Source organism: Triturus cristatus, chromosome 6 (genome assembly GCF_964204655.1).
Source record: "Triturus cristatus chromosome 6, aTriCri1.1, whole genome shotgun sequence".
NCBI lineage: Eukaryota > Metazoa > Chordata > Amphibia > Caudata > Salamandridae > Triturus > Triturus cristatus.
Window position 1 is genome coordinate 926,669,169 of NC_140589.1, and position 27,048 is coordinate 926,696,216.

General features: G+C 41.7%; 1 protein-coding gene across 2 annotated transcripts in view; it reads left to right on the forward strand.

Annotated features, from left to right (window-relative positions):
- Window positions 1–27,048, forward strand: part of AHI1 (Abelson helper integration site 1) — a 971,238-nt gene that overhangs the window by 106,265 nt on the left and 837,925 nt on the right. For both annotated transcript variants that reach the window (XM_085611599.1, XM_085611600.1), the window contains 3 exons: window positions 1,651–1,844; window positions 13,063–13,267; window positions 16,886–17,078. In XM_085611599.1, coding sequence (XP_085467725.1) covers window positions 1,651–1,844; window positions 13,063–13,267; window positions 16,886–17,078 — 592 coding nt within the window. The remainder of the gene's footprint in view (window positions 1–1,650; window positions 1,845–13,062; window positions 13,268–16,885; window positions 17,079–27,048) is intronic.

The window sequence follows — 27,048 nt, forward strand, 5'->3', positions numbered from 1 at the left end:
TAGAGTAGTTAAAAAAAACATTATTTGTGACACTTGTGTGTAGGTAAAGTTGTAACTTGAAAAATATTCAGGGCCTGATTAGCATTCTGTTGTAATTGCACATCCTCCAGTTTCTGGAGGGAAATCCTAACCTGGAGAAGAATCCCAGGATCAATATTCTCATCATACGTTCCCTATAGTGGAGCAAATTCATCCAGTGGCTACTTCTCTAGAAATAGGGTGATCTTCATTACCACCCAACACTGAGGTCTGATAATGACGGAGCCATAAAATGCGGGAGCAGATTGCACACTGGCCAATTTGCACCGACATTGAGTGCATCCATTAGTCAGAATGTAATTAATATTGGAATACAAGTTTGAAACCTCAGAACGGTGATAACTTGCCATCTCTGCAGGTTATTCTCCATTCCGTTGTTCGCAAACATTGCATGTGCGTCTTTTCTCTCCCCATTTGCGTTACAATTTAACCCTTTTTTGGATGCAAGTCAGAGTTTGTGTTCGGAAACAGGTTCTAAAACATACATTTCATAATAAGAAAATGAAATCCAGCATCAAATAATAATGGGTTCAATGCAATTAGGATAATCAGCTGCTTCATACGCTGCAGTTGTACCTTCTGCTCGTTATACCAAAGGAGTGAGGAACACATTTATTTGTTAAGAACCTGAATCTGAAACATTCTTTCAGATGACTTCTACAAATGATCTAATCATCTGAAGTTTGAGCACACTTTGTGCTTGGTTGCTGTTCTATATGGTTTAATGTGGCAGTGGCAAACGGTACATATTTAGTCCTCTTGACTGTTGGTGCGTCCCATAAAACTCACTTTTTCATTACTCTGTTTCACCTGAGTACACAAAAGAACGATGGGGCCATAGTGGTTGCCAGTGGCTGGGATTAATTCAACATTCTCTCTATCACCTTTGGGTCCTGTGCTCACTGTGCCACTGGAACCAAACCATATCTCACTGATGAGCCTTAATAAGGGGGAATTAGTCCACGGTTGCTTATGTTCCGGTTCAGAGAGGATGTGGCCTGGTAGTTTGGATAGGACTGTTCCCATTGGAGAAGGGTTAAGGCAGATTTGCATGTGGCTGGGTCCAACCTGAGGTGGTATGGCAGGCGAAAGACGATTGATTGGAATACGTACCAAGTGATTGCCAGTGGCAGAGATTAATTTGAGAATTCCAGCAATCAACTTGGTGTTGCTGCAATTGACGCCCTAAGTGTGGCATGCATGCCCAGCCGTGGGCCTTGTGCTCACTCTGCCACTGGAACCAAGCTATATCTCACTGATGAGCCCTAATAAGGCAGAAAGCGGTCCTGGGTTGCTTGTGTTCCCGTTCAGGGAGGCCCTGAAATGGCATTTTGGGCTGGACTGATTTGTGAATTGCTGAGTCCAAACTGAGGTTGCAGTATGGGGAAAACATGATGGATTGGTATGCTCCCCAAGTGATTGCAAGTGGCTGAGAATAATTCAAGGATTCAATACATCACCATGTTTCACTTGAGGCAATTCAAACCTCCAAGCTCCCTTCAGTTCTCTAGCACAGCCTGCTGATGTAGCCTGGTTATCTTGGGAATGTACACATAATTGCACAACAGGCCCAAAGCACATATTAAAAAGAAACTGTGTTTTGTATTGCAGTGTTATGTCCATTTCTGAACTTAAAGCTATTCCTTCTGAAGAGTCCAAAATCAAAAAGAAAGGACCATTGAGAAGAATGCTTGCTGATGATGGTGACCAGATAAGTGTACCAAATATGGAACATGGAAGAGAGGAAGAAGAGACTTACCAAAAGAAGACTAAAGTGAAAAAGACAAAGAATAAAGCAAAAAATGGTTTGTATAGTGAAGATATTTTGTTATTATCTGCTACAGAATGTCACATAAAACAAATGTGCCACTGTCTCTAAAAAGAGAAACCATGAAATCTGTACCAGCTAACAGGAAAGCTAACAGCAACAGCAAATGCCTATGGCACTAAAGTGCCAAACCTTATTTGCAGTAGAATGTACAGACTTCCATCTCTGAGCAAGGTGCAATATAGACACAAAGTTGTTGGTTGTTCTTGTCTGCAGCTTTTTGGTTGTGTTTACTATTTGTTGAAGTAGGTCTGATGATAAAGCTCCCTTGCATTAAACATTCATACTCGTTTGTCTGCTTTTTTTGTGCCCAGAAGTTAGGAGACTGAATCTTACATTTTCTAGATTGCAACAATCGCCATTACCAAGAACTCATTTCTCATATAGCAAGATTGTGCAAAAATTTTCACATGGGTCCTAATGTTTCGTGATGAACATTTGTCTTTAATGAAAACATCGCTTTATTGACTATAGTTACGGTTCAGTTCTTTAGTGCACAGAAAAATCGTTTTCTGGTTCAGAAATGTCGGCCCATTTGAAAAAAACTGTCCAAAACTAAATTTAGCCTCCTAAGTTTGATCTTGCAAAGTTCAATGCAAACTGGTTAAAATACCACAGGGAAGATATTTTGGAAGAAAAAACAAAAAATCATTGAATGGAACAAAACAAAACTTGTCATCAAGACCGAGCTTATGCCAAGTGAGGGTTTACACCCAGGAACTGTGAAGAGGGTGCTCAAACCATGTTGTGACTATAAATTCTAGAACAACTTGGTTGAAAATATCACGTTTGTCTACTCAGTTCGTACACTAATGTATGCCATGGGCTATGCCCTGCGTACTGTTGCCTGCTCAAGGTTTCTGTGAGGCATGGCCAGATAAATGTTATTTGCCAATGCCATGCTGAAGACTCACGCCTTAGTAGACCGATTGATATAGTATGTATAGGAATCAGTATGTAACCACTTGAAATCAGTTGGAACAAATAAAAGCATGCAGAATTAATACAACCAGGTCAAACATTATAAATTGATTGAAATACTTTAGAACCAGAGGAAACCAGATATTATCCACTTGGAACTAATAAATACCACTTGAAAGCACTACAAACCAGTTCAAATTAATACATAAAGTTGAAATTAGTAAGGATCATTTGAACCCAATTGGAGCTATTGGAAACCAGAACAACCCAGTGGAACTAGCTAAGCAAGGACGACCCTGTTAAAACCAGGACTAGGCCATGTCACTTAAAACAAGCTAAACCTGCAGTTTCTTCTGGTCATCCTCCGTTGACATGCCCAGTTGGCGCAGGCACAGGGTGTAGCCTCACCAGGAGCCCAATAGCCATATCCAAAGACTGTAACTGTTGGGCACAAGGTCATGCCTTTGAGTGCCTCTGACATCGACCTAAGTGACTGCTCGGCACAGGGGAAGGCGGCCTGTAGCCTTTCCCTGTACACTGTTTCACTGCCAAATAATATTTTTCAATCAATCAATATAAGCTTTATTTCGATAAAAAATATCTTAAAAGCTATACAATCCCAAATAGACAATTACAATACTCCAAGATACCTTTTTAGGAACAATGTGCATTAAAACAATTAGTTAAAAGAGACATGTGGATTGGTGCACTGGTTAGAGGCAGCAGACCCGGAAGCAGAGGACGGCCCGGGACCAGGGTTCAATTCCCGACGCGGCAGGGTCGTGGACCAGGGCCAGCAGACTCGATAATTCTCTCTTCGGTGCCTACTCTAACCAGGGATCACACTCGGCAACTCTGGGCATTAGCTTGCCTCATCTCCACAACGGCCCCCCACATTCGCCGGGGATGCCTGGTTTCACCTTGGAGATACCCTGGAGGGACCATCTCACAGGGATAGCCAGGACGGGTCCCCCAGCGGTCTACAGCGCCACGACGCCTCAGGGCAGCAGTGTGCTTTACAAGACAGTTACATTTACATTTACATTTACATTTAAAAACAAGATCATTAAAAAGAATAAAAATTTGTATATACATTGTGCCTGTAGGGGGGAAAGTGCTTGTGCTAGAAAGCAAGCGCCACTTTGGCGCTTAAGTTGTTTAGGGATTAATGCTCAAGTTTCTCGCTCTAATGCTCCGTGCCCATCTAAGAAATTTGGCTGTTACACAGGCATGGAGGTCCCTTGAGTCAGATCTTAAAATGCGTAATGCTACTTGGTGACTATGGGTACCTAACTCCCTGCAAAGTGGTTTCAGCCAACGCCCCCCTGGTACTTTATAGGCAGGACAGGCAAACATAAAGTGTGGAATTGACTCTATGGCAGCCGCACAGCTTGGGCAGGAGGGGTGAGTTTGGTAAGGTGGCTTCCACTGTGCAGTAAATTCTCGCAAGGGGAGGATACCTACCCTGAACTTGAAAAAAAAGCTCGGTCATATGGATTTTGTATTAGGTCCAGGTAGGGTTCAAAATACATTATATGCTTGTGCTGCATAAATTCCTCTGTTAATCTTCCAACTCTAGGGTTAAGGAGGTCATTCATAGTAACCCACCGCCAGTACGCTTTCTTAATTTCTGCCTTTGGTGGGGAGGTTCTATTGATCCAAGCCTCTTTGAGGCCGAGATCATATAGAAGCTTTTTCACACCTTTTAGCCAGTCAATCTTGTACCACCCATCCATGTCCATTACCTCTCTAAGCCCTGCGGCGTAATTGGCTAATTCGGGTGTCTGCCACAAGCGGGCCCACAGCAAGAGAGGACGTAATCTTGCTATGTCTCCAAGCGAGTGGCAGCCAAGATCATATAGAAGGGGCTTAGTGGGTGTCCTCTGGGGAAGCATCAATAGATCCTTCAGGAATTTGTTCTCTGATCTGCAGATTTGGTCTGTATTAGATAGACCCCACAGTTCGGCACCATAAAGTGCCGAACTTACAGCTCTAGCCTTATAGATTGTTAGTGCGGGGGCAATTGATTTGGTTAATGAAGAACGATGTTCTTTAAGAATTGCCCCCACCACCCTTTTATGGCTCAGGAGCATTTTCTGCACATGCGATCTCCAAAGCATGGAATCAGAAATACGAATTCCCAAATTATCAAATGTAGCAACCCTCTCCAGCAGTACGCTGTTGAGTAAAGGAGGGTTCCTAAATGTTTTAGGTGGATTTAAAATTAGGAACTTTGTTTTCTGGACATTTATGGACAGCCCTCTGATGTTACAAAACTAGTCAAAGCTATTTAGAAGAGTCTGCAGGCCCTTTGGGGTTTTTGAGATGAGGAGGGTGTCGTCCGCGAACAGGAGAGTAGGGATTTTTTCCACCGCCAGGGCTGGGGCATCTGAGGGTATTTGCTGTATGTGCTCGACCACCCCATTAACATACAGGGAGAATAGGGTGGGAGCTAGCACACAGCCCTGGCGGACTCCCCTATTTACCGGTATCCGTGCTGTTATTTGCCCTTGTGAGCCCCATCTTATTTGGGCATAATTGTCCTCATGCAGACGAATTAGCATATTAAGGATGTACCTAGGCACCCCCTGCTCTGACAGGCCTTGCCACAGGCGCTCACGAGGGACAAGGTCAAAGGCAGTCTTTAAATCAATGAATGCAAGGTAAAGACTGACTTTGCCTAGCTTAACCACCTTCCAATATAGAAGTAATAACCTGAACGCCTGTTCAGTGGTTCCTGTACCCGCTCTAAAGCCAGCTTGATAGTCGGAAAGGATCCTATTTTCGTCAGCCCATGCAAGGATCCTCTCTAGCAATACCCGACCAACTACTTTCTTTGTTGAGTCAATCAAACTTATCGGGCGGTAGTTGGCAGGGTCAGCCCTACCCCCCTTTTTAAAAATAGGCACAACTTCTGCTCCCTTCCAAGAGTCTGGGATGGAACAACCGCGGTCAATAGCATTAATTAGACATGCAATAAATTTTGCCCATTTCGCCGAGTCTGCTCTGAAGAGGTCCCCTGGCAGGCCATCGGGTCCAGCTGCCTTGGCCGGGACTATTCGCTGAATAGCAGCTTCAACCTCCTGATCGGAAAAAGGTTCTATATTTGGTTCCTGGCCCGGGGCCCGAGGATCGATAATTGGGCCAACTAAGGTGGTTTCCTGTGGACCAGAGTATAAGTTCAGAAAATGGTCATACCCTCTCTTGCTCGGGATGTTATTCGTTATTAGTTCACTGTCAGGGCGGACCTTTCTCCTGACCAGATTCCAGAAAAGGCTAGCATCCTTCCCTATGCCGTCTGCTTTTAATGCTTCCCAGTGCTGTTCCTCCCACTCTCTCTTCGCTTTAAGGACCGTCATATTGTAGTCCTTTCTAGCAGTCTGGATCTCTGCCAGGGGACTTGCCTTTAACGGCCATAATTAGGGCAGATTTTTTCCGTCTGCAAGCCCTCGTATACCATGGGTTGGTGGTGCTCCTACTCAAAGTACATGGTTTGCTGCCCGTGGTTGCACAAAATAAGGATCCCAAAGTACTGACCAGACCCTTGTAGATTGAAAATACCTTCTGTGTACTATTTAGATCTGTGGTGATCTCTTGTAGGTCACTCAGGGCCTCTGTCAGGGTCTCCTTTATAACAGATAATTTTCCCTCGTTCATTGCTACCTTTTGCCATTTAAGGCGCCTTCCGCAATTCGAGGGAGTAACGTCCCTTGATGTCATGTGGACCTCTCTACTCATATTTTCAGGGTTGAGGAGCCATAAGGGATTTAACGTCAGGGACAGCAAATTATGGTCGCTATCGGTAGTAGGTACAACCTCCATGTCTATTAGATGTCTCCAAAGATTTTGATTTAGCAAAATATAATCAATACGTGAGGAGAAGCCCACCCTGTTATATGTATGTGCTCCTAAGGGGTCAGAGGGTGATCTTCCATTAGTGGCCCTAAGACCATACTCTAATGATATAGAATTTAGCTGGATGGCTAGCTGAGTCCACCTTTTTATCGGGGGTAGACTCAGCAGGGGGAATCCCTGCTTTACGTCATCCTCCACTGAACCCAACAAATCCTCGGTGGCAAGAGGTTCAAATGTACAATTGAAATCTTCCGCCACCAGGATGCCGGATTCGGGGTGGCAACGAGAAAGTTCTACTTCCAAACAGCTGATTGTTGGAGATTGGGCTCCACCTTTTGTGCCACGTACATAGATGTTGAAAATTTCTAGAGTCCTCCCTTCTTTGTTGTCCCTAAGGGTCAGTCTTAGAAGATCTGGGCAATTGCACTCAGTTATTTGTATCGTGCAATCCAGTGTAATGCTAACCCAAATAAGGAGGCCACCAGATGGCCGCCCCTTTCCTGATACTGGTAATACTGCAGGAATAAAATAGGAGGCAAAGCCAACTTTATGGTGGGGAATCGTACTCCAGGTCTCTTGGAAGATACAAATGGTATAGTTGTCAATGAGTTTGTTCCAATCCGGTATGGCTAGATTCTTAAAGATACCGGCTATGTTCCAAGAGATAATTTAAGATTAAAAATACTATCTCTGGGACACCCTTGTTCACCAATACTTGTGTCTATATGCAGGGAAGGTTGTTTACTAATAGATGTATGAGGCAGTTCAATGACAGGTGGTAACGCCTGGTTAGATGAACTAGACCATACAATAGACACGTTGGAATGTTTGGCCAAAGTAGCACACTCCTGAACTATAATGTGCCCAAGAGAGCTTTGTGCAACTGGAAGTAGTCAGTCATTTTCGTCTAGTTGCGACCCCCTAGATGATTTAGATTTGGGAGCTGTGGCCCTCATGTTTGTATTAGAATCGAATGGAGTAGATCTAAATTGGATATCGGATGGATCAGGGGCAGAGGTCCTATATTCTAAGGCTAATAGGTCCTCGGCCAACTGGGATGAAGTCAGAGTGATTTCCAATGTGTCTAGTCGGAGGTCATGAGAGGAGTGCCTTATGACCTTAGCAATATCCTCTCTTATCAACGACCGGCACCCTCTAACGTGACGAATCCAATGGATGACCTTATTCTTAAGGGAATCCTCGGGTTCAAGGCCCAGATATTTTGCGACATTAGCCATAAACACTGTCTGCCTCTTACGTGTGGTGGCAGTTCCAGGAAAGTGCAGGCCAGATGCAATTGGAGTCAGCAGTAGAGGTCTGGCTCTTAGAGTTGCGAGATGGATATCGCTATTATTCTGTGTAACTCTAACTTGCCTTCTGGCTTTGGTCAGCAGAGATGTCACATTTTGCCCTACCGGTGAATGGGGAGGAACAGTAGGTGCGAGACTAACATGCACGGAAGTAGATTTATCTGCAGTAATAGTATTATCTTGTGTCGGTACAGGTAGGGGAGGGGCATCTCGAGGTATGTGGGCTATATGTTGGAGAGATAGTGTCCTGACGGTAGCTGTTAAGTCTTAGAACTAAAGATTTAAGATCCCTCACCTGAGCTACAAGTGAGTTTATAGTTGACATCAACATCCGGTCACTTGCATTAGGGTCTATTTCGTTAGGTGCGTAAACCCCTGACACAAGGACTGATAACAAACAGATTGGATTATGGTAACGCTCTACTGTTGTCTATAAATGAAGATCTTATAGACAAACTCCAGGTTTTACAGAACACAGCTGCAAGACTGGTTCTGGACCGTCCATATAGATCTCCTTCTGCAGTCTGTTTGAATACCCTCCATTGGCTCCCGATCAAAAAACGAGCCCGCTTTAAAGTATTATGTCTTACGCATAAGGCCATACATGGAATCTGTCCAAAATACTGGCCCAAAAAGTTGCAGTGGTATCACCCGTCCAGAACACTACATTCCGGTGATGCGGCATTGCTAACTCCGCTAAGAATCAACACCGTCAGACAAGGAGGACGTTTGTTCTCTTTTCTGGCACCATCGCTTTGGAACAAAATGCCATTCCTTCTACGTAGCATAAAAGAACATGGTAAATTCCGCAAAGAGTTGAAAACCTGGCTCTATGTCAACTAGCCTGGTCTTATCCACTTGAGCAGTCTGCAAGCGCCATGAGACTCTTGCTGAGTGATATGTGCGCGATATAAACTCTCCTGATTTGATTTATTTGGGAAAGACAGTGTACTTCTAGTGGAACCTGGGTGGCCAGATCATCGGGTGGGATTATTATTTCCTCAGCCAGGGCAGTAAAGCGATTAGTGCAAACTATAACAGAAGGCTCTAAATGACTCATTTCTGTCTGTGCCAAAGAGGGAAGGGATGGTTGATCAGGCGAGATGATGGTCAACCCTGAACTAGATTGACTAAGTGTTATATTGCTACTTCCAGTAGCCAAATTTATGCTTGGCGTTTTACAAAACATCTTGGGTATACGAACTGGCGGTGGTCGTTTGTTAGCTTCTAGACTTTGGATGGAATCTACCGCTAGTATACCCTCACACTCATCAACTAGTGTTTCAATTCGATCCATAACATGTTCATTAAGCATTCTCTTACTTTTCTTAGCTTTCTTGGATTTTCTGTCCCCCTGGCCTACATTTACAGCATTCGGTCCCCCCACTCCCCCTATTCCCTCCATAAGTTTCCTCTTGCCCATTATAAGGCCACGAAGGGAATGTTTGTGGACAATATAAACAGTACCTTTGTGGGCAGTCCAGTGGCAGCACAGTCAATTTGAATCGGTCGATAGCACGCAACAGATGTCAGGGGGATGACCCTGCCCTGGCTCTTCCTGGCTGAGACGGGCGCGTACGGGCCCGCCCTTGGCTCGGGCTTCGCCCGGGCGCTGCCCGCGCTCGTCCCGCGCTGCGGGGCAACAGCGGCGCTTAAAAGACTCCCAGGCACTGCCTGATGACTTCAGCAGCAGGCGCCTGGGCTAAGGGCTGCTGGGAGTTGTGGTTCTCTCGCTGGCCGTTCCCCTTCACGGCGGACCCGCTGAAGGTTGTTGGGCAGAGGAAGATTTAGAGCCCCCACGCTGGCTGTTTCCCTCATGGCGGACTCGCAGGTGAGTATTGTGGCACAGAGTAATTTTAGCGCGTTTCATACTAGACTTCAGGTGTGGCGTTTTGCCACACCCTGTGCCGTGCACCGATGCCAGCATAGGGCAAAATGTACTGTATCAAATAACCAGGCCTGCAGAACCAGCTAGACGTAAGGCATAGGCTGTGGTCACACTCTGTCTGGTACCACTTTCTCTACTTGTTTAAAATTTGTAATCTGTTCAAGGACCTTCATACATATTTTTAGGCGTTTTTGTTAGAAAAGTGTCTGCAAATCTGCATATTAAGCTGCAAAACAATTAATTAAACTCATTATAGGTTTTGGTTCCCTGAAACCGTGTATTTTCCTCCTCTCTGGGGTGTTCTATTTTCTGCTCGGGGATAAGGTGTCTCTCCCACCTTCCTTATGACCTCACAAACATTTTTCCACAGCAAGATTCGCCTTTGGCATTTCAGGTCCTTGATCCTCAAAATGGCTGGTGAAGAAAAAAATATTCAGCTCCTGACAACCAATCCACGGTCAGCTCAGAGATACATTTGTGATTCAGAAAGCAGAGAGTGACATATCTATTTACATTTCTAGACCCACTGGTTTCGGGCTTTTCCTTAAAAACTGCAGAAGGGATTCACACCAAACCAAACAAGAATTGGCATAGCAATAGGTCTCGCTTTTTGGGACCTTCTAAGTATTTAGTTATGCAGCACAATATCCTTGGTGCAACCACATCAACTGTTGCGTGGCTAAACACTTATAAGGTCCCAAAGGCGAGACCTATTGGCTATGCCAATGCTTGGTGTGGTTGTGTGTGTGTGTGTGGGTGCGGTTGTGGGTGTGGTTGTGGGTGCGGTTGTGGGTGTGTGTGGTTGTGGTTGTATGTGTGTGTGTGTGTGGTTGTGTGGTTGTGTGTGTGGTTGTGTGTGTGGTCGTGTGTGTGGTTGTGGGTGCAGGTGTGGTTGTGGGTGTGTGTGTGGTTGTGTGTGGTTTTGTGTGTGTGTGGTTGTGGTTGTGTGTGTGTGTGTGTGGTTGTATGTGGGGTTGTGTGTGTGTGTGGTTGTGTTTGTGGTTGTGTGTGGTTGTGTATGGTTGTGTGTGTGGTTGTGGGTATGGTTGTGTGGGTGTGGTTGTGTGTGTGTGGTTGGTTGTGTGTGGTTGTGTGGGGTTGTGTGTGTGGCTGTGGTTGTGTGTGTGTGGGGTTGTGTGTGTGGTTGTGTGTATGGTTGTGTGTATGGTTGTGGGTGTGGGTGTGGTGTGTGGTTGTGTGTGTGTGTGTGTGGTTGTGTGGTTGGTTGTAGTTGTGTGTGGTTGTGGTTGTGGTTGTGTGTGTGATTGTGTGGTTGTGTGTGTGGTTGTGTGTGGTTGTGTGTGTGGTTGTGTGTGTGGTTGGGTGTGTGGTTGTGTGTGTGTGTGCTTGTGTGTGTGTGGTTGTGTGTGTGTGTGGTTGGGTGTGTGTGGTTGTGTGGTTTTGTGTGTGGGTGTGTGGTTGTGTGTGTGGGTGTGGGATTGTGTGTGTGTGGTTGTGTGTGTGAGTAATACTAAAAGCATCTCAAAATAAAGGAACACAAACATCGAGTTTGTGAAAAGAGAAAGCACGTTGTAAGTCAAACGGGCGCAGCAAAGCATTAACACAACAAAACAAACAAGATCACTTAGCGAAGACTGAGTGCTGATAATGGATACACACAGCCCATCATCTTAAGAGTTCGATTGCAGCCAATGTGCACTCAAACCTGCCCCCTCCTTGTGATTTGCACCTCATATTTCATGAGTTGTAACTGCTGCACCCACCATAGCGCTTTGAGATCTAAAGCGCTACATAGGTCTAATCGATTAACCAGTCGCCAACATGCTGTGCTTTTAAAGAGAATGTGCCAGAAGTTTCCAGCTGGGAAAAACACCTTGATATTCACTTATAACTTCTCTCCTCTTGACTATATATCTCAAACCTATCCAAGATTGATCTAAGAGAAACAAATGTTTTTTCCTGAAAGTGTGTAGATTGGTCAAACAGAGCTAAAGTTAATCTCAAAAGAAAAAACTTTCTTAGTATGAAAACTTCCCATATATACAAAATGTGCGCTGGCGACCCAATAACGTATGCATGTTAATCTTCGTTTATTTTTCATGTACATTTCACTGTGATACTGTAAGTATGAAATTTTTTCGTAAAGGAATATATTTATCGGAAACGGTTAAGTTGAGCATCAGGTGATGCTGTCTATTTTTTTTTTAGCAATTGTTGATTTATATTAAAGAAATGGTAATATAGAGAAACCATTTGCTGCAAAAGAGCATTTGTCTGCAGAAGTGAATGGTTCTGCAGCTGTTGTATTCAATGTTTAGTTTATAGTGGGCTCTGACTGCAGAGCATATTCAAGTAGGTACCGCTGATTAGGCAATGAGTTTAATGATAAAAGCAGCACCTGATGCTCAACTTAACCGTTTCCAATAAATATATTCCTGTACGAAAAAAATGTCATGCTTACAGTATCACAGTTAAATGTACATGAAAAATAAACAAAGAGTAACATGCATACGTTATTGGGTCGCCAGCACACCTTTTGTATTTATGGGAAGTTTTCATACTAAGAAAGTTTTTTCTTTTAAGAATAACTTTAGCTCTGTTTGGCCAATCTACACACTTTCAGGAAAAAACATTTGTTTCTCGTAGATCAATCTTGGAAAGGGTTGAGATATTTAGTCAAGAGGAGAGAAGTTATAAGTGAATCTCAAGGTGTTTTTCCACATTGTTGTGCCCTGAAAACGAAGTGACTGGGAAAAATGAAAATGACCGAGGAACTTTAGTTCTAGCCCTTTTTACGAAATACACAATTTGCAGAAACTATTTATTTTCCTCTAATTGTAGAAAATGCTTCACCGATATGATGCTTTTCCAGCATTGATAACAATCATAGATGAGATGTTCATGCTTCAGCTGTGCTATAAATTAAATATCAAAGGTTATATTTCCATCCATTGGGAAAAAGAGCAAAATAACCCAATCACTTTTTGGATTTTCATTTGACTTGTAAAACTCGATGGAAATATTCTCAGCGTGAAAATCTACAAAAGATATAACAGTTAGAGAAGCATATGTAGATAAGTTTTTTTTTCGCATGGCTGGCTTTTGTTCTCAATTATGATTTTTGGCAACACATTTTTCTATCCAAAAGTCATAGTTTGGGATGAGAAAATGCTCCACTCTCTTGACATTTCTTATTTTAGATGTTGAAACATTTAGTTGCATTCAAATTACAGTTTACATACATGTTTGTTTTCTTTCAGTTTCAGAGAATAATCCGGTTGTCATTGCTGAAAACGCAATGGAAAATGAAATGTACTCCAAACGTTTAATAGATCAAAACCTTGTCTTGGGAATTTTCATCCATCGAACTGATAAACTTAAAAATGATATGATAGTTTTACATCCAACAGTAAAGATTCACGTCATTGATGAAAAAACCGGACTACACGTCAAACAGGATAACAGGTAATTGCAGCATTATACTTTTTATAGAATATGTATTTTATGTGAAACAAATGCCATGCAGAAGATATATTCGAGTAAGACTTGATGACATTTCTCAGTGTGACACTTACTGAAGCAATTAAAAAAACTAAAAACATAACAGTGTACAGGAACCTGGCACCTAGCTTGTAGACAAGAACTAATTACAATTTATCTTGAGGAAGCATATAACGTACATAGTAAATAAATTAGCATCTATTATGATACTACCAAGAAAATCACTGTCTTAAAAATGTGTTTATTTTCATTAAAAGCTTATGTGTGTTAGAAGGCCCTATCCTCTTCTCTCCATGTATACATGTTCAGTTTGCAAATTCATTCAATGCACTGCTTGTAGTATGCTCCATAGCTCTCTCATAGCTAAGGAACAGTTGGGCTAGGCAAACCCATGGATTGTGTATGAATGATAAAATGAGTAGGACCTCAGGAACTGTATAATTAGCTATAGGCTTTTAGGAGAACTCAAATATCTAAGCTCCTCTCACAATTCATACATAGCAAGCATGGGACTAAACATACATTCATTTTTATTCTAGGTAAGGAACGTATTCTTTTAATCGTTTTGTTTAATCCAGACGGCATCAAGGTATTGAACTTCTTAATCCACCATATTTCTTTCTGTGACAGAGGGTTAAACCTATCTCCGTTCGCACGTTCAGGGCTCGTTTAATGTATGTTTTAATTAGACTTTTCACAATCAGTATGCATTGGGAACATCTTGTGAGAGAAGAAGAATTCTGTCTACAGATTCTTTATTGAAAATATGAGTTGTTATTGCTTTATATAATGTTACTCAAGTACATTGATGCATTATAAACCATGATTAAATATTAGCGGAGAAGTATCCCCTTAGAAAATAAATGATATAATGATATTATGATATTTTCGATGTAAGAGTGTAGTTACAAAGAGCACACATAAGCTTATAGCATTGGTTTAAATTGTATAATTCTGTTGGAACGCCCCATTCAAGTTGTGCATCCAGGGTCAAGTGCACCTTCACACTTGCTATTCAGTTACCAACACATTTTGCTCATGTTGCAAATCTCCTTCAAGTGGTTTGTTTTCAGTGCTTTATTGATGGATGACAAGGTGGCTATGTATCTCAAATGAAGATCCAGTGAGGCCTGATGGTGGGCTCCCTTTGCTTTGATGGGTTTGCCACCATTTTATTTTCTCATGTATTTTAGAGTGCAAATAAAATTAGTATTTCAGGATGCTAATTTTGCATCTGAAATCTGAGTTATGGTTGTTACGAGGGCTCCTGGTTTAAAGGTACCTGGGACCTTCTTCACAAGTGAATTTTTTTACTCAACATTTAAAATTTTAGCCTGTGTTCCACTGATAGCTAGTTACATTCTTTTGGAGCTGGTGTGATGTTTCGTGTTTCCTCAAACTGAGACAGGTTTGCGGCTTCGTTTTTGTACTATTGAGGTTTAAAGTCCTTCTGTAGTGCGCCAAAGATTTCTTTGTTTCATACACTTCTTTACGTTTATTTATGTCATGACAGTTAATTAAAACCATACATGAGCTTTATATTAAAAATCGCATTGCTATCTATCATAAACACAAATAAAACCAAGCTGTCATATTTAAAAGTTCAAGTGCTGGATGTCGAGAAATAAAGCGCTGCTTGAGCTTACTGTAATCACAATAAACAAGGCACAGGGTCTGTAGAGTTATAATCATTCTAAAAGCAAAGCAAGGGTTTATGGCAATGATGAGAAGTTTGAGACAAGTTTTGTACCGCAGAATGGTGCCATCTATGCAAGAGGGAATAAGTAAAATCACTAAGAATGAGAAAGGTCCTGCTATAGAAAATTCATATATAAGATATTAATATCGACATACTTGAATAAAATACACGGGGCTACTAAAAAAAAAACAGTATTATTGTAAAGTAGATTGTGGAAATTAGTTATGTTGCCTATATTTAAAAATCAGCTCCCACTTATGGATCAGCTGTGATCTCCTTGGAATAGTCCTTGAGTTCAGCTGCTCTTGTGCCACCACTATCCAGGAAGAAAGATCCAGTTTCTTTAGAAGGTCAAGCATAATTTGTAATAGAGGCCTCCTATAGCTTTCTTTCTGTAAGACTCATGAACTTTGCCAACCGCACGGCCAAAGGTAGATGTGTGACCTGTGGACATGCTGTCACCGCTTGTCTATACATGAGTGAAGTCCCAATAAAAAAACATATATATATATATATATTTTAAAGGGGCACACAAATCATGTAGTATCATGACACATGTACCATGTAGTAACTCTGGGCTTAAACTATGTAGACAACAGTTTCCTTGTAGCTATTACAAAGTCTGCAGGATTCCAAACTAGTGGTCTGTAGTTTTTTCGGGTGCAATCAATTATAGACAACCCTACCCTCCGAAATTGCAATAGTTTATATTTCTGGTGAAAGTACAGTTTAGGATTGGGTGGGGGCATAACTTCATATAATCATTTTAAATCATGCAGGCATGTGTGTTTTTGACAGCAGCTGCTTGTCTTCTGCTGAGACTGCTGCCAAATTCCTATGGTTAGCGTTTTTTTTAAAGTAGGGAAAGACACTGGGGTAGACCATGAATTCTCTATCTTCAAAATAATGAGAGACCTATTTGGTAGGTATATGCAGCTGTCTTTTTGCTTGAGTCCGAGATTTCCGTCAATAATTGATGTTCTAATTTGTTCTCCTTAGTTGCTCTTTATTTAAAACAGGTTTTCACAAATCTTCCTTGGCTTTCAACAGATTGTTTTGTGAAACTGAATTCCAGACGAATCTGCGCAGTGGAACTATTCTTCGGAAGGCAAAACACTGAGCTATAGATGTTGAACGACAAGTTAAATCCAGGAGTGTGGTCTCTTTTTCTAACTATGCTTCTGACCTATATGCAATAGCTAACAATAATTTGGCACTGATTACTTTTGTCTACCTATCTAAATCGGTGGACATATAACCGGAGTAATGGCTTGACCACTGCAGAGACGGAGTAGTCTCTAGCATTGCCAAACTTTGGTCCACCCACATATAAATTCAGCAGACGGACCATTATATTGGTGGTAATGATACTCTGTATGCATTGTGACAGAGTATGCTTACCGCCAATACATAAATCAGGCCCTTACTTATCTAGAGTTCGGCAGGCAAAGTCCTATGCCACAAACATGTTGGAGTATCCTCTCCGCCAAACTGTTGCTTCACCCACTTTATTTAGATTCAGGTAATCAGTCGTGTTTAAGCTAGCTACACTGGCGGAAATCTTAACCCAAGCGCCCCACAGGTATCATTACTGTTATTCTGTAGCATGTCCACAAATTCAAGTTATGTGTGTATTTTGTGATCTATGTGGGTTTTTAAATCAATTAAAATGTGATTACTTTTATCGTTGATCTTAATGACAGGCCCCCAAAGTTTTTTATGAAGCGTTAGGAATATGTGGGCCAAGGCAGAAGCCTTTGCTTTTATCAACTGTTTCTATAGCAAGAAGTTCAACGGCTGTCAATCACCACCCCAAGTGATTGTATTGTGATACTCTTTGTCTCAGATAATCTTGCTGATGTATGGAATATTATTTTTTTCAGTGGCGATGCCGTTTCGTCATTTATTGAAGGAGAGACGGTAAAACACATTCTTCCAGTAATGACCCGGCCTTATGATTTCAAACAATTTAAGACAGCACTTCCACAGTGGGATGAGCAAATTGTCTTCAATGAACGATTTGGTTATCTTCTTCAAGAAAATGAAGACAGCCCTAAAGTTATTTTGTTTTTTGAGGTAAGTTGTCAACTCATGCCGTTAATTATTTTGAATGCCTTTTTAAGTCTTTGTTAGATCTTATGTGTAACTAGGAATCTAATTAGGTGATGAAAGATTTTTTCAAATGAAATTCCAACAATTATGGAGTAGTCTGTGTAATCATCCATACACTAGAAATAATTGGCTCAATAGGGCCACAACTTCAGAACATAAAACACATTCAGCTATAAGGCTCTTTGGCACGGTACTCAGTTGTTACATCGTTTTAACTTACATTGGAAGTCTTTACATCGGGGTCTATTAAATCAAGAGTACCAAAAGTTAAAGTGATGTTATAGTTAAATGTTGCAAGGAGATAAGAGCTAACATTTTAAAAATGAGAAACCACTGGAATTCCGCACTTCAGTGAACTAAGTATAACGTACCCTCCGCCACACACTGTTAATGACCTTACATATTACATCATTCATGACAATTTTAATTGACATTTTTGATAAATTTTTTCAACTTCTTATTTTTTTAAATGTAGACTTTTTTTCAATGTATTTTTTAAAAATGTCTCTCCTGTTTTAAGTCTTTGTGTTCTTTGTTGAGGTGATGTTCTATAGGCTTGGAAAACATTATTTTGTTTTTTTCACCAGTGGCTGCAACCTTTAGGCAATGTCTGCAATATGTTGTGAATTGCTGAATCTTGCTGGTACTTTCCTTTCGGTGTTGTCACATCACTTCCTCTGGTGCAGTGTGTTATCCTTCTGCCACTTTACTCGTCTCCACCTCAGCATGAATTATGGTGTTGGAATACATGGCTTTTAGGTGCTTCCCCATCTTAGTCGTTTCAACAGAATAGTGACCAGGTTTAACTCTGTGAAGCACCTGGCTGCTGAAAGTGCTCCTAATCTCCTGTGCACTTATTGTTTTGGCCAGCTGGAAGTCTGCCACACCACAGATTCTTTCTCGCCATTGTTGTGCTGCTGCAGATGTTGATGTAATGGCAATAATGTAATCTTGTGATGTTGCACTTATGCTAGGCACGATGAATTATGTGTTTGAGGTCTCCTGCTGCCCAATTTTCTCTGGGGCCTTTCTAAAACACCAATATGGTAATGGTGGTGAGAAGAATTATTAGAAGCTGTTTCTAAAGGCTGTGAGCTTATTGTTTGACTAAGTTGCCAATAAGATGGCTGCTCCCATAGGTCTCATAATACTCCTGCAGGTCCCATAGAACCAATTATATAGTGCTGCATCCCTCCTACTTCTTTTTCTTGGCCCTGCAGGATTACCACAGGACATGGAAGTTTCTTTAAAAGTTGTTTCCTAGGAATGGGCCATTTTATTTCACGTTTGAGCCTAGGGGTTTCCTCACAGGCACAAATAACCAAGACCTCTGGTTGTTGTTTAATTAAAGTTATGCTCTATAAGAGTGATAGTACTGCAGTACTTGAAATGGTACTTCAGTATTTGCGTCTCATAAAAAGCAACATCTCGGTAGCTAAGGTGATTGTATTGATGTTCTTTGAAGACGTTCCCACCCTATTACTGTTATTAGGAAGTGGCACTTCGGAGTGCTGACAATTTCTGCGCTCGCTGCTGACTTTTTTTGTAGTTCCCTCATTTTGTTTGGGATTCAACTTTAAAGAGACGGAGGCATCTTGGCATAATCAAAGAGAAGATGACCACTCCTAGGAAGAACAGGAGGAGCCATGGACCTCACCACAGTCCATTGTTTAGGATTTTTTTCTTTAAGTCATGGCCAAGGTTTCCAGCAAGCTCTCTCACTAGGAGTTTTCGCGAGGTACTGTAAAAATTACTCATTCAAGAACATCTGGAATAATAAAGCCCCCTAGGGCTGGGCACACTATCTAGTTGAATTCAGCAAAGAGGTGACGTCAAAAGCATGACTAAGCCTCAACATCATCTGCTCCACTCCAGAATCTGCAACTTGGGGATTCTCTTCCTTCAAATGTAGTTGTATGGTCAAACATCGCATTATATGGCATGAAGTGTGCAAAGATTATTTATCTTGCAGGACATAGTACAGCAGCCAGAGGCCAGCTATTGGCTGCTCACCAGAAAAACTGCATGTTTCTTTTTTGTTTGTTTTGATCCAAGTTTAGATGCCCTGCTTTTTAAAAACAATGGAGCGCTCTGGGCTTATAATGGCTGGTATAAGCCCGGAGCACCAACATTCCAATGTGTCTTTGTTCACAGCTCTGGCTGTGAACAAAGACTTCAGGGAGCCTTAGGGGATTTGAATCCCCTTGCGCTCCCGGAAGGCTTTGTTTTGTTAGAACATTCTGCCCTCTAGTGGCAGAATGTTCTAATAGCCTTATAGCCCTTCGTAGCAGGGCTATATCGGTTTTTAAAGTCCCTCTGCTTTGTTAAAGTCCTTTGCCTTCGGCTCAGGCCTTTAATGCTGCAGCGGGCCTTTAACAGCCAGTATAGCCCGCTACGGCGGGCTATAAGGCTATATTAGAACATTGGAATGTTGGTAGCTCCATTGAAAACAATGGAGTGCTCCGGGCTTATAATGGCTGGTATAAGCCCGGAGCGCCAACATTCCAATGTGTCTTTGTTCACAGCTGTGGCTGTGAACAAAGGCTTCAGGGAGCCTGAGGGGATTTGAATCCCCTCGCTCCCTGAAGGCTTTGTTTTGTTAGAACATTCTGCTCTCTAGTGGCAGAATGTTCTAATAGCCTTATAGCCCTTCATAGCAGGGCTATACCGGCTTTTAGAGTCCCTCTGCTTTGTTAAAGTCCCTCGCCTTCGGCTCGGGCCTTTAACGATGCAGCGGGCCTTTAATAGCCGGTATAGCCCGCTACGGCGGGCTATAAGGCTATATTATTTTTAACATGTGTTATCCGTCTTTTCTGTAGCTTTTAATATGCTCATCAAGTACCCTCTTTGTTTAATCCTGGATATGATGCTCTGTTTATTGTCTCACAATTTACTAGCCGCTATTATTGCTACTTGCGCACAATAATCCCCACATTGGATGCTATTAATCAAGTTCCCCTTAAGGTGACTAGAAAAATGGAGAAAGCTATTCCCTGCATTTTATTTTTGTATAATCTCGTAGACAGAATGCCATCTATTATTACTATGTAAACATCTAAAAAGTATATACATTCAGATCTTATGGTAGCTGAAAAATTTAAATTCAGTCTGTTCTTATTCAGTATGTTGACTAAGTGATGTACATATTTTCTACTACCTTTCCATGCAATGAAAAGATTGTTTATGTATGTTTGGCAGCATAACAGGTTGTGTGATGCTTGGCAAGTGTGAAATCCTCATGCCAGCGTGTCTACACACATCAGCCACTCATAAAACTCTGTACCGGATAGAGCTCTTGATGCTTCCCTTGGCGGATGCCCGATGTACAACAGCACCTCATATTCTGCCCTGGGATATATTCAAAAACAACAGTTAATGGACAGAATGCAGAACAGTATCATACATTCGCCCCAGTACAGAGTACTGGGCCTAAATCCATCGTTTTTTTGCTCACCATGCCATTCCAGTTTGAACCCAGCCATATGCAAATCAGTCTTGACCCTGTGCCTCATGGGATCAGTCCAGCCCGAACTGCCAAGCCAGGTCCTCCCTGGATTGGAAACCAGCATCCTAGGACCGGTTACGGGTTTTCACCCCTCTTCAGCCAGGATAGCTTGATTCCAGTGGCATGGAGAGCACGGGACTCATGTCTGAGCATACCCGCCAAACTGGGGTGGCATGGTGAGCAAAAGAATGATGGATTTAACCCTGATCTTTTGACTGGGGGTGAATGTTTTGATTTGTTCTGCATTCCGTTCATCAATTGTGTGTCTTTTGCTTTCTCGCCCTAAGTGCGCCAGGTATTCCCAGACGTGGGTCCTCCTGGGCTCACTGTGCCACTGGAATCAAGCTATCCTGGCTGAAGAGGGGTGAAACCCCGAAACCGGTCCTAGGATGCTTGTTTCCGGTCCAGGGAGGACCTGGCTTGGCAGTTCGGGCTGGACTGTTCCCATGAGGCACAGGGTCAGGACTGATTTGCATATGGCCAGGTCCAAACTGGGGTGGCATGGTGAGCAAAAGAATGATGGATTTAACCCTGATCTTTTAACTGGGGGTGAATGTTTTGATTTGTTCTGCATTCCGTCCATCAATTGTGTGTCTTTTGCTGGGATATACTCAATCAGATCCCAGTCATGACCCGAATAATGCTTCCAAGGGAGGGCCACCTGCTATCTGACATCTTCATGTGTGGTGTCTGGTGGACAGAAAATGCAGACAGTTTTTAATTCAGGAATTGAAAGCCTATTTTGACCTAAATCTAGGCACGGTGGGTACGGAAAGCATGTTTAGTCACCATAAAGGCCAAGATGCAGGAAATATGCGAAAGCAAGGGAAAAAGGAAAAACATCAAGTTATGATCTTGGCATTAGAATGAGAGGGCCGGAGTGACTGTGAGAAACTGGAAAGACATCAAATAGAGATGGAGAGGGTCTCTCTGATACAAATCTGTCTCAAAGAGTTGTGTCAATGCTGAATCGTCTCACTCAGTGGGTGTAGTCAGACTTAGAAATTACTTTATTCAGTCTGTTTTGTGATCTACAGATCATAAAAGTACAAAAGATATAAATACATTAAAAAACCTATTAAGTTAAATAGATCGAATTCAGCTACAATCTGACAAATTAATTAGTCAAGATAAAAAATCACAACATCATCCAAGTCTTTTAAAAACCACTTGAAGATAAATAAACATGTTAAATAACAATTTCAGTAATAAAAACATGACAATCAATCATTCACGTGTAATCCTACAATAGCCAGTGCATAGTTAGCAATTAAAAATAACTAGCTTAACATGCCTCATGTGCAGTGAGAGCCATATTTTTCCTACTTCTTAGGCAAGCTAGCAAAAAAGAGACTGTCGTAAAACAGATATTAGGATCCTCGAGTTGTTTCATATACAATAATGCCGGACGGCATTGCCTAAACTTTAGCTTCTTTAGGATTGGGAGGATAAATCTGTATCTTTCCTTCTTGTAAAGCCCACAGAAAAAAAGGTGTGAAGGTCTGACTGCATCGACTCCCTATCACATGGGCATGCAGAGAGATCAGAGCTCCTATACCTTCTTGATGGATGATCGAGCATCAATGTAGTTAAGTTCAATCAGAATCTCAGCAAAATAAATCTGTGTTGTTTATTTCCGATATTGTATAGGTAGGAAAAATCCACCACAATTATAGGTGGTAATTAGAAGTATAGCATTACTGATTTATTCTGCTGATTTCCTTCCTGGTGCTCATATGCCGTCTTTGAGAAGAAACTTTCCTTTAGTTTGTGCTTCGGAGTTATTCTGCACAAGTTGGGACTGGGAAACAATAGTCCTGCTTCGTGTGGCAAATGTAATTCGAACAGGATCTGGGGAGAGAAATCATCATCAGTAGGGTAAAACTAACCTGTCTCACGATGGTCTTAAAAAATCGGTCTTCTAGATTTTGAAGTTGCATTACCGGGACCATTCCCATAAACTGCCCCATATGTGTCTTTGCCTGGTATATTGACTTTATAACGGCTAGTGGTTTTGTGCCCAGTCTGCTAGCGAAATAATTTATAGCTTTCATACTCCTTTCCATCCCCAGAGCTCTATTTTCCACCATGTTAGCCCAGGACTGTTTTTTATCAAAATGGACCCCTAGATATGAGAGAGTCAATCACCTCTAGTCTCCTTGGGCCTAGAGAAAAGGACTGCAATCTCTTTACCACAGGGGCACCTACTACAAGTGCAAAGGACTTTGCTTCATTTTCTTTTAGACCCACTGAAGCCATATGGGAACAGGGATGTGGAATTCCTATAGCCGACGCCCAGTACATATTGTTTGGGGTCAAGGGCAACAAGTTTTAATGTGCATTTTGTCCTTGGGGCAAGAAGGCCCAACCCCCTGCAGCACAAACTCTTTGGCTGCCAGTTTTCAGTACCCCATTAAGGATCAGGGAAGGGCACTGCCTGCAGTTAAGTTAATATTTGTGTGCATATGTTAATGCTGTTCAAACTTGTATTTATGGTTCATTAATTGAAAGCCTTTATTATTAGGGTGAGCGCTCTCAGTAAATGTAAGTTCTGACTGCACTACTGACAGTGGTTGCAGTATAAAAAGGTGTACAAACGGTTTCAAAGTTTAGCAATAAGAGGCTATGCATAATGTTCCCAGAATGCTCTCTGATTAGATGCAAATATTTGCAGAAGCTTGAAAGCAAGATTCATGATTCTTTGCTTTCAATATAACATGTTACTAAAAAATGAAAGTAGTAAACATTATTTTTTTTTTGCTAAACTACTGTAAAATTTCAGGTACCATTTTTTTTTTTTGCAGCATCATTTAGTAAAATGTGTTGATGCATGCTAGTATTTCCCCAAAATATTCATATTAGAAAATCAGTGTAACCAGTTTCAATAAGATTTTGGGAAACAAAAATAAACAAGCATTGGCAAAGCCAGTAGGTCTGAAATGGTGGTCCGCTTTTTAGTTTTGGCAATGCGTGACTTGTTTTGGCATGGTTTTTGTAAAACCTTATTGATGTGAGAGCTCCCGGACCCTCACCATTATAACAAACATTAGCAAAAGCAAAAATTGTTTTTGGTCTAAAAAAAAGCACACACTGCCACATTAGTTACTGTCACTGAACAAAACTAATTTGTGTGCCGATATGCTCCTTGTGAAAGAGCAGAATGCTGTCACTCACCGTGAAGCCAGCCTATACAGAGAGAGAGAGAGAATTTTAATAAAAACAAAAGGTCATGGTTAACGCCAGACCAAATTAGGGGCCCAATTATTAAAAAAAGTCTCAAAAGTGCACCTTTGGTATATGTCCTTGCATTAAGGGCAGCAATATGGCTTTCGTGAATTCACAAGAATTTACAGCAGGAAAGCAAGAGATAGTACTCCTAGAAAATATTTGTGAACTGCATTGTAGCATGAGGAAATATGCATGTGTAAATTTGCTCATCCGAAAACCTGAGTGTTTGCAAGTTTATTTTCCCTCCAACCACTTTTTTCCCAACTCTGGAAGAAGGTTTACTTCTGCCATTGTCAGGAGTAAATTTCCAACATTTCTCAGTATTGGAAAAGATTAGAGAAGAGTTGTTGAAAACCCTTAAAACATGCAAGTTAGTAGGTTTGCACAGACTCATAAGGACATTCCAACCCTGGAACTATTGTTTACCACTACCTTCAGTCCCAATATGTTGATCTGCGGAAACGTAGCAACATAAAGGGATTGCTGTATTCAAACACTACTATGGTATGAACCCTGGCGTAATCAGAGAGGCGATATAGGAGCTCTTATATAATGAGATTGCTGCCATAATTTGTCGCCACACAACATGGCACCAAAGGGACAAGAGGATTTTGTTACAGGACAAATAGATTTATGAAGCAACCTGCCCTATGGACAAGTGGATATTTTAATAAATTCCACACCCCTGTGGGAAGCATAGGCAGTTATAAATCGTTGAAGAGCCACCCCCATACGAGCTATTAATACCGCGTCATCTTCATATGCGAGAATCGGTATTGTATGGGAGTCAAAAGTGGGCACGTCTAATATTTCTCCAGTCAATGCGGCACCAGTCCCGTTTGTGTATAAAAAAAAGAGGAAGGGAGCGAGAACGCACCCCTGCCTAACACCCTTTGCGATCTTAAATAAGCGGGTGCACTCGCCGTCCTTCCCATACCTAACACTGGCAGTCACATTTGAGTACAGCTGCTAAATAAAACGGGTGAGTTTGGGGTCCACCCTATTTCCTCCATTATCTCTCACAAATGAGGATGGTTTATGCAGTCAAAAGCAGAACTTAAGTCCTTAAAACCCCAAAAGATCTGCCCTTGTTTTGCTTTGGTATATTTATCAGTTATCATAGCTAGGTTGAGGCACTGGTCTATAGTGCTTTTACCAGACTGAAACCCATATTTCGCCTGCATCATGATCTTATTTTCCTTTGCCCACTCTTTTAACCTATTTAATAATAGGCGTCCCATTATCTTCGCCGTAGTATCCAGTAATGAAATGGGTCTGTAGTTCTGTGGTTTTAATATGTCTCCCTTTTTATATATTGGAACAATAATACTAGTGTTCCATGAGGCTAGTGGGGTGGTTTTAGCAATTTAATTTAAAAAATGGGTTAATAGAGGGGCCCATAAGTCCTGGTGGTCGAGAAAGAAATCTAAGTGGACACCATCGGGGCCTGAAGCCTTACCACTAGTGCACTTACTCAGTCCCCTAATAACCTCCTGTACTGTAAAGGTCAGATATTCATTTAATTGTCTTTCTATGTCAGGACCGTTAGACCCAGAGATGTTATTTGAGTTGAAAATCTCTTCGAAGTGGGCTACCCATTGATCTTCGCTTACATCAGTATCTAGAGAACGGTCACTGTATTTTTTTAAAATAAGGAGCATTGATCACTCTCCAAAAGTCTTTAGAATTCTTGGAGGTGGCCGCTATCTCTACTTGTTTCCATGCTTCTTCTCTAATAGCCTTGTCTCTATCCTTTCTGACCACCGCATAGGCCCTACGAAGCAGCTTGATCTGGTCCCTGTCTTTTGGTTGTTGTTTTAGGGCCTTATGCAAATTCCTTAGGGCTTTTGAACAAGCTCGATCAAACCTCCCTTTCTCCTGTGTATTTGATGGGGTTTTAGTACCTGTCAGGTCAGTTTTATTTTCTTCAGTAGGGTCTCAAAAGAAGAGGGCAAAAGGGAAGTATTGCTAGCATACTCTAGGCATTTTAGGACGAGCACCATATTCTCCACTAACTATTGTGGTATTACTTTAATCTTGTCTATTTGTGCCCACTTCAGCTGGTAACCGTTTTTTTGACCTAGGGTAGGTTTCTCTATTTTTTGGGCCGACTTTCCCCCCCCCCCCCATAGATTTATCAATAAAGAAGTGGAGAGGATAGCATGGTTACTAAAAGCAGTAAATTGTATTGCTGATTGGGCTAACCTTCCCCGTATTGGGCCTGACACTATAATATAATCCATGGTTGAGTCATAATCCTTTCGATTGAAAGTCTTATGAAATTTGCCATTTGTTGTGTCCAACTCATTTATAATTTCCAGTGGGTGTACAAATGAGTGGGCCAATCTGTCAAATTGTTATACTGGCTGGTGACTAGTGGCCTCCAGGATAAGGCTTGTTTTGATGGACATGGCTGACGAGGGTGTATACATTGCATCTGAAATTGCAATAACTTTTTCCGCATACTATGAGACCCTATACAGAGGCAGAGAGCGCTCCACACAGGAGCTTATGTAAACCCTGAGCTCAACATTCTATGATTTCTTGTTGCTTATGTAACCTGAACCCAAGATTCTATGACAGTTGGTGTGCGATGTGATCGTAGTAAAACTGGGCCGTGATGTCGTCTGGAGAAATGCATTTTCCCCTCATACGAGTCATATAAATATTTAGACTGGAAAAGAAGATTAAAATAACAAGGACAAGCTTGATCAACCTATTATTGTGAAAGAAATCGAGGAGTCCCTGGAGGAGATGAAGCCTGGAAAAATGCTGGGGCTGAACGAGTTTCTGAATACCATTATTGTTCTCCACAAAGCTTTTCACCTTCCAGACCAGTGCACTTCTTACTATCCGATCTCTCTTATAAACATTGAAAATGCATTTTATGCTAAATATCCAGCACATAGGCTCTTCGTGCTGCTTTTTCCCTCATCGTAGCACCCGGCATTCTATAGATAGGTTTTTTTGAGGCCATCCCTTCACGTGCACTGACCACCGACAATAGTTCAGCTAGCAAGAAAGCAGTTCAGTATCAATTAAGGATAGGAAGGTTGATTGAAAAATGTCCTAGCTGTCGTAACGGAATTCTTCAATTCTGTTAAGTACTCGGAGGCAAGGATCATGCTTTACTTCCTTCGCTTTATTTTCACAGCAGCCCTTTAATAGACATCAAACAAATACGAACATTCCCAGATGTAC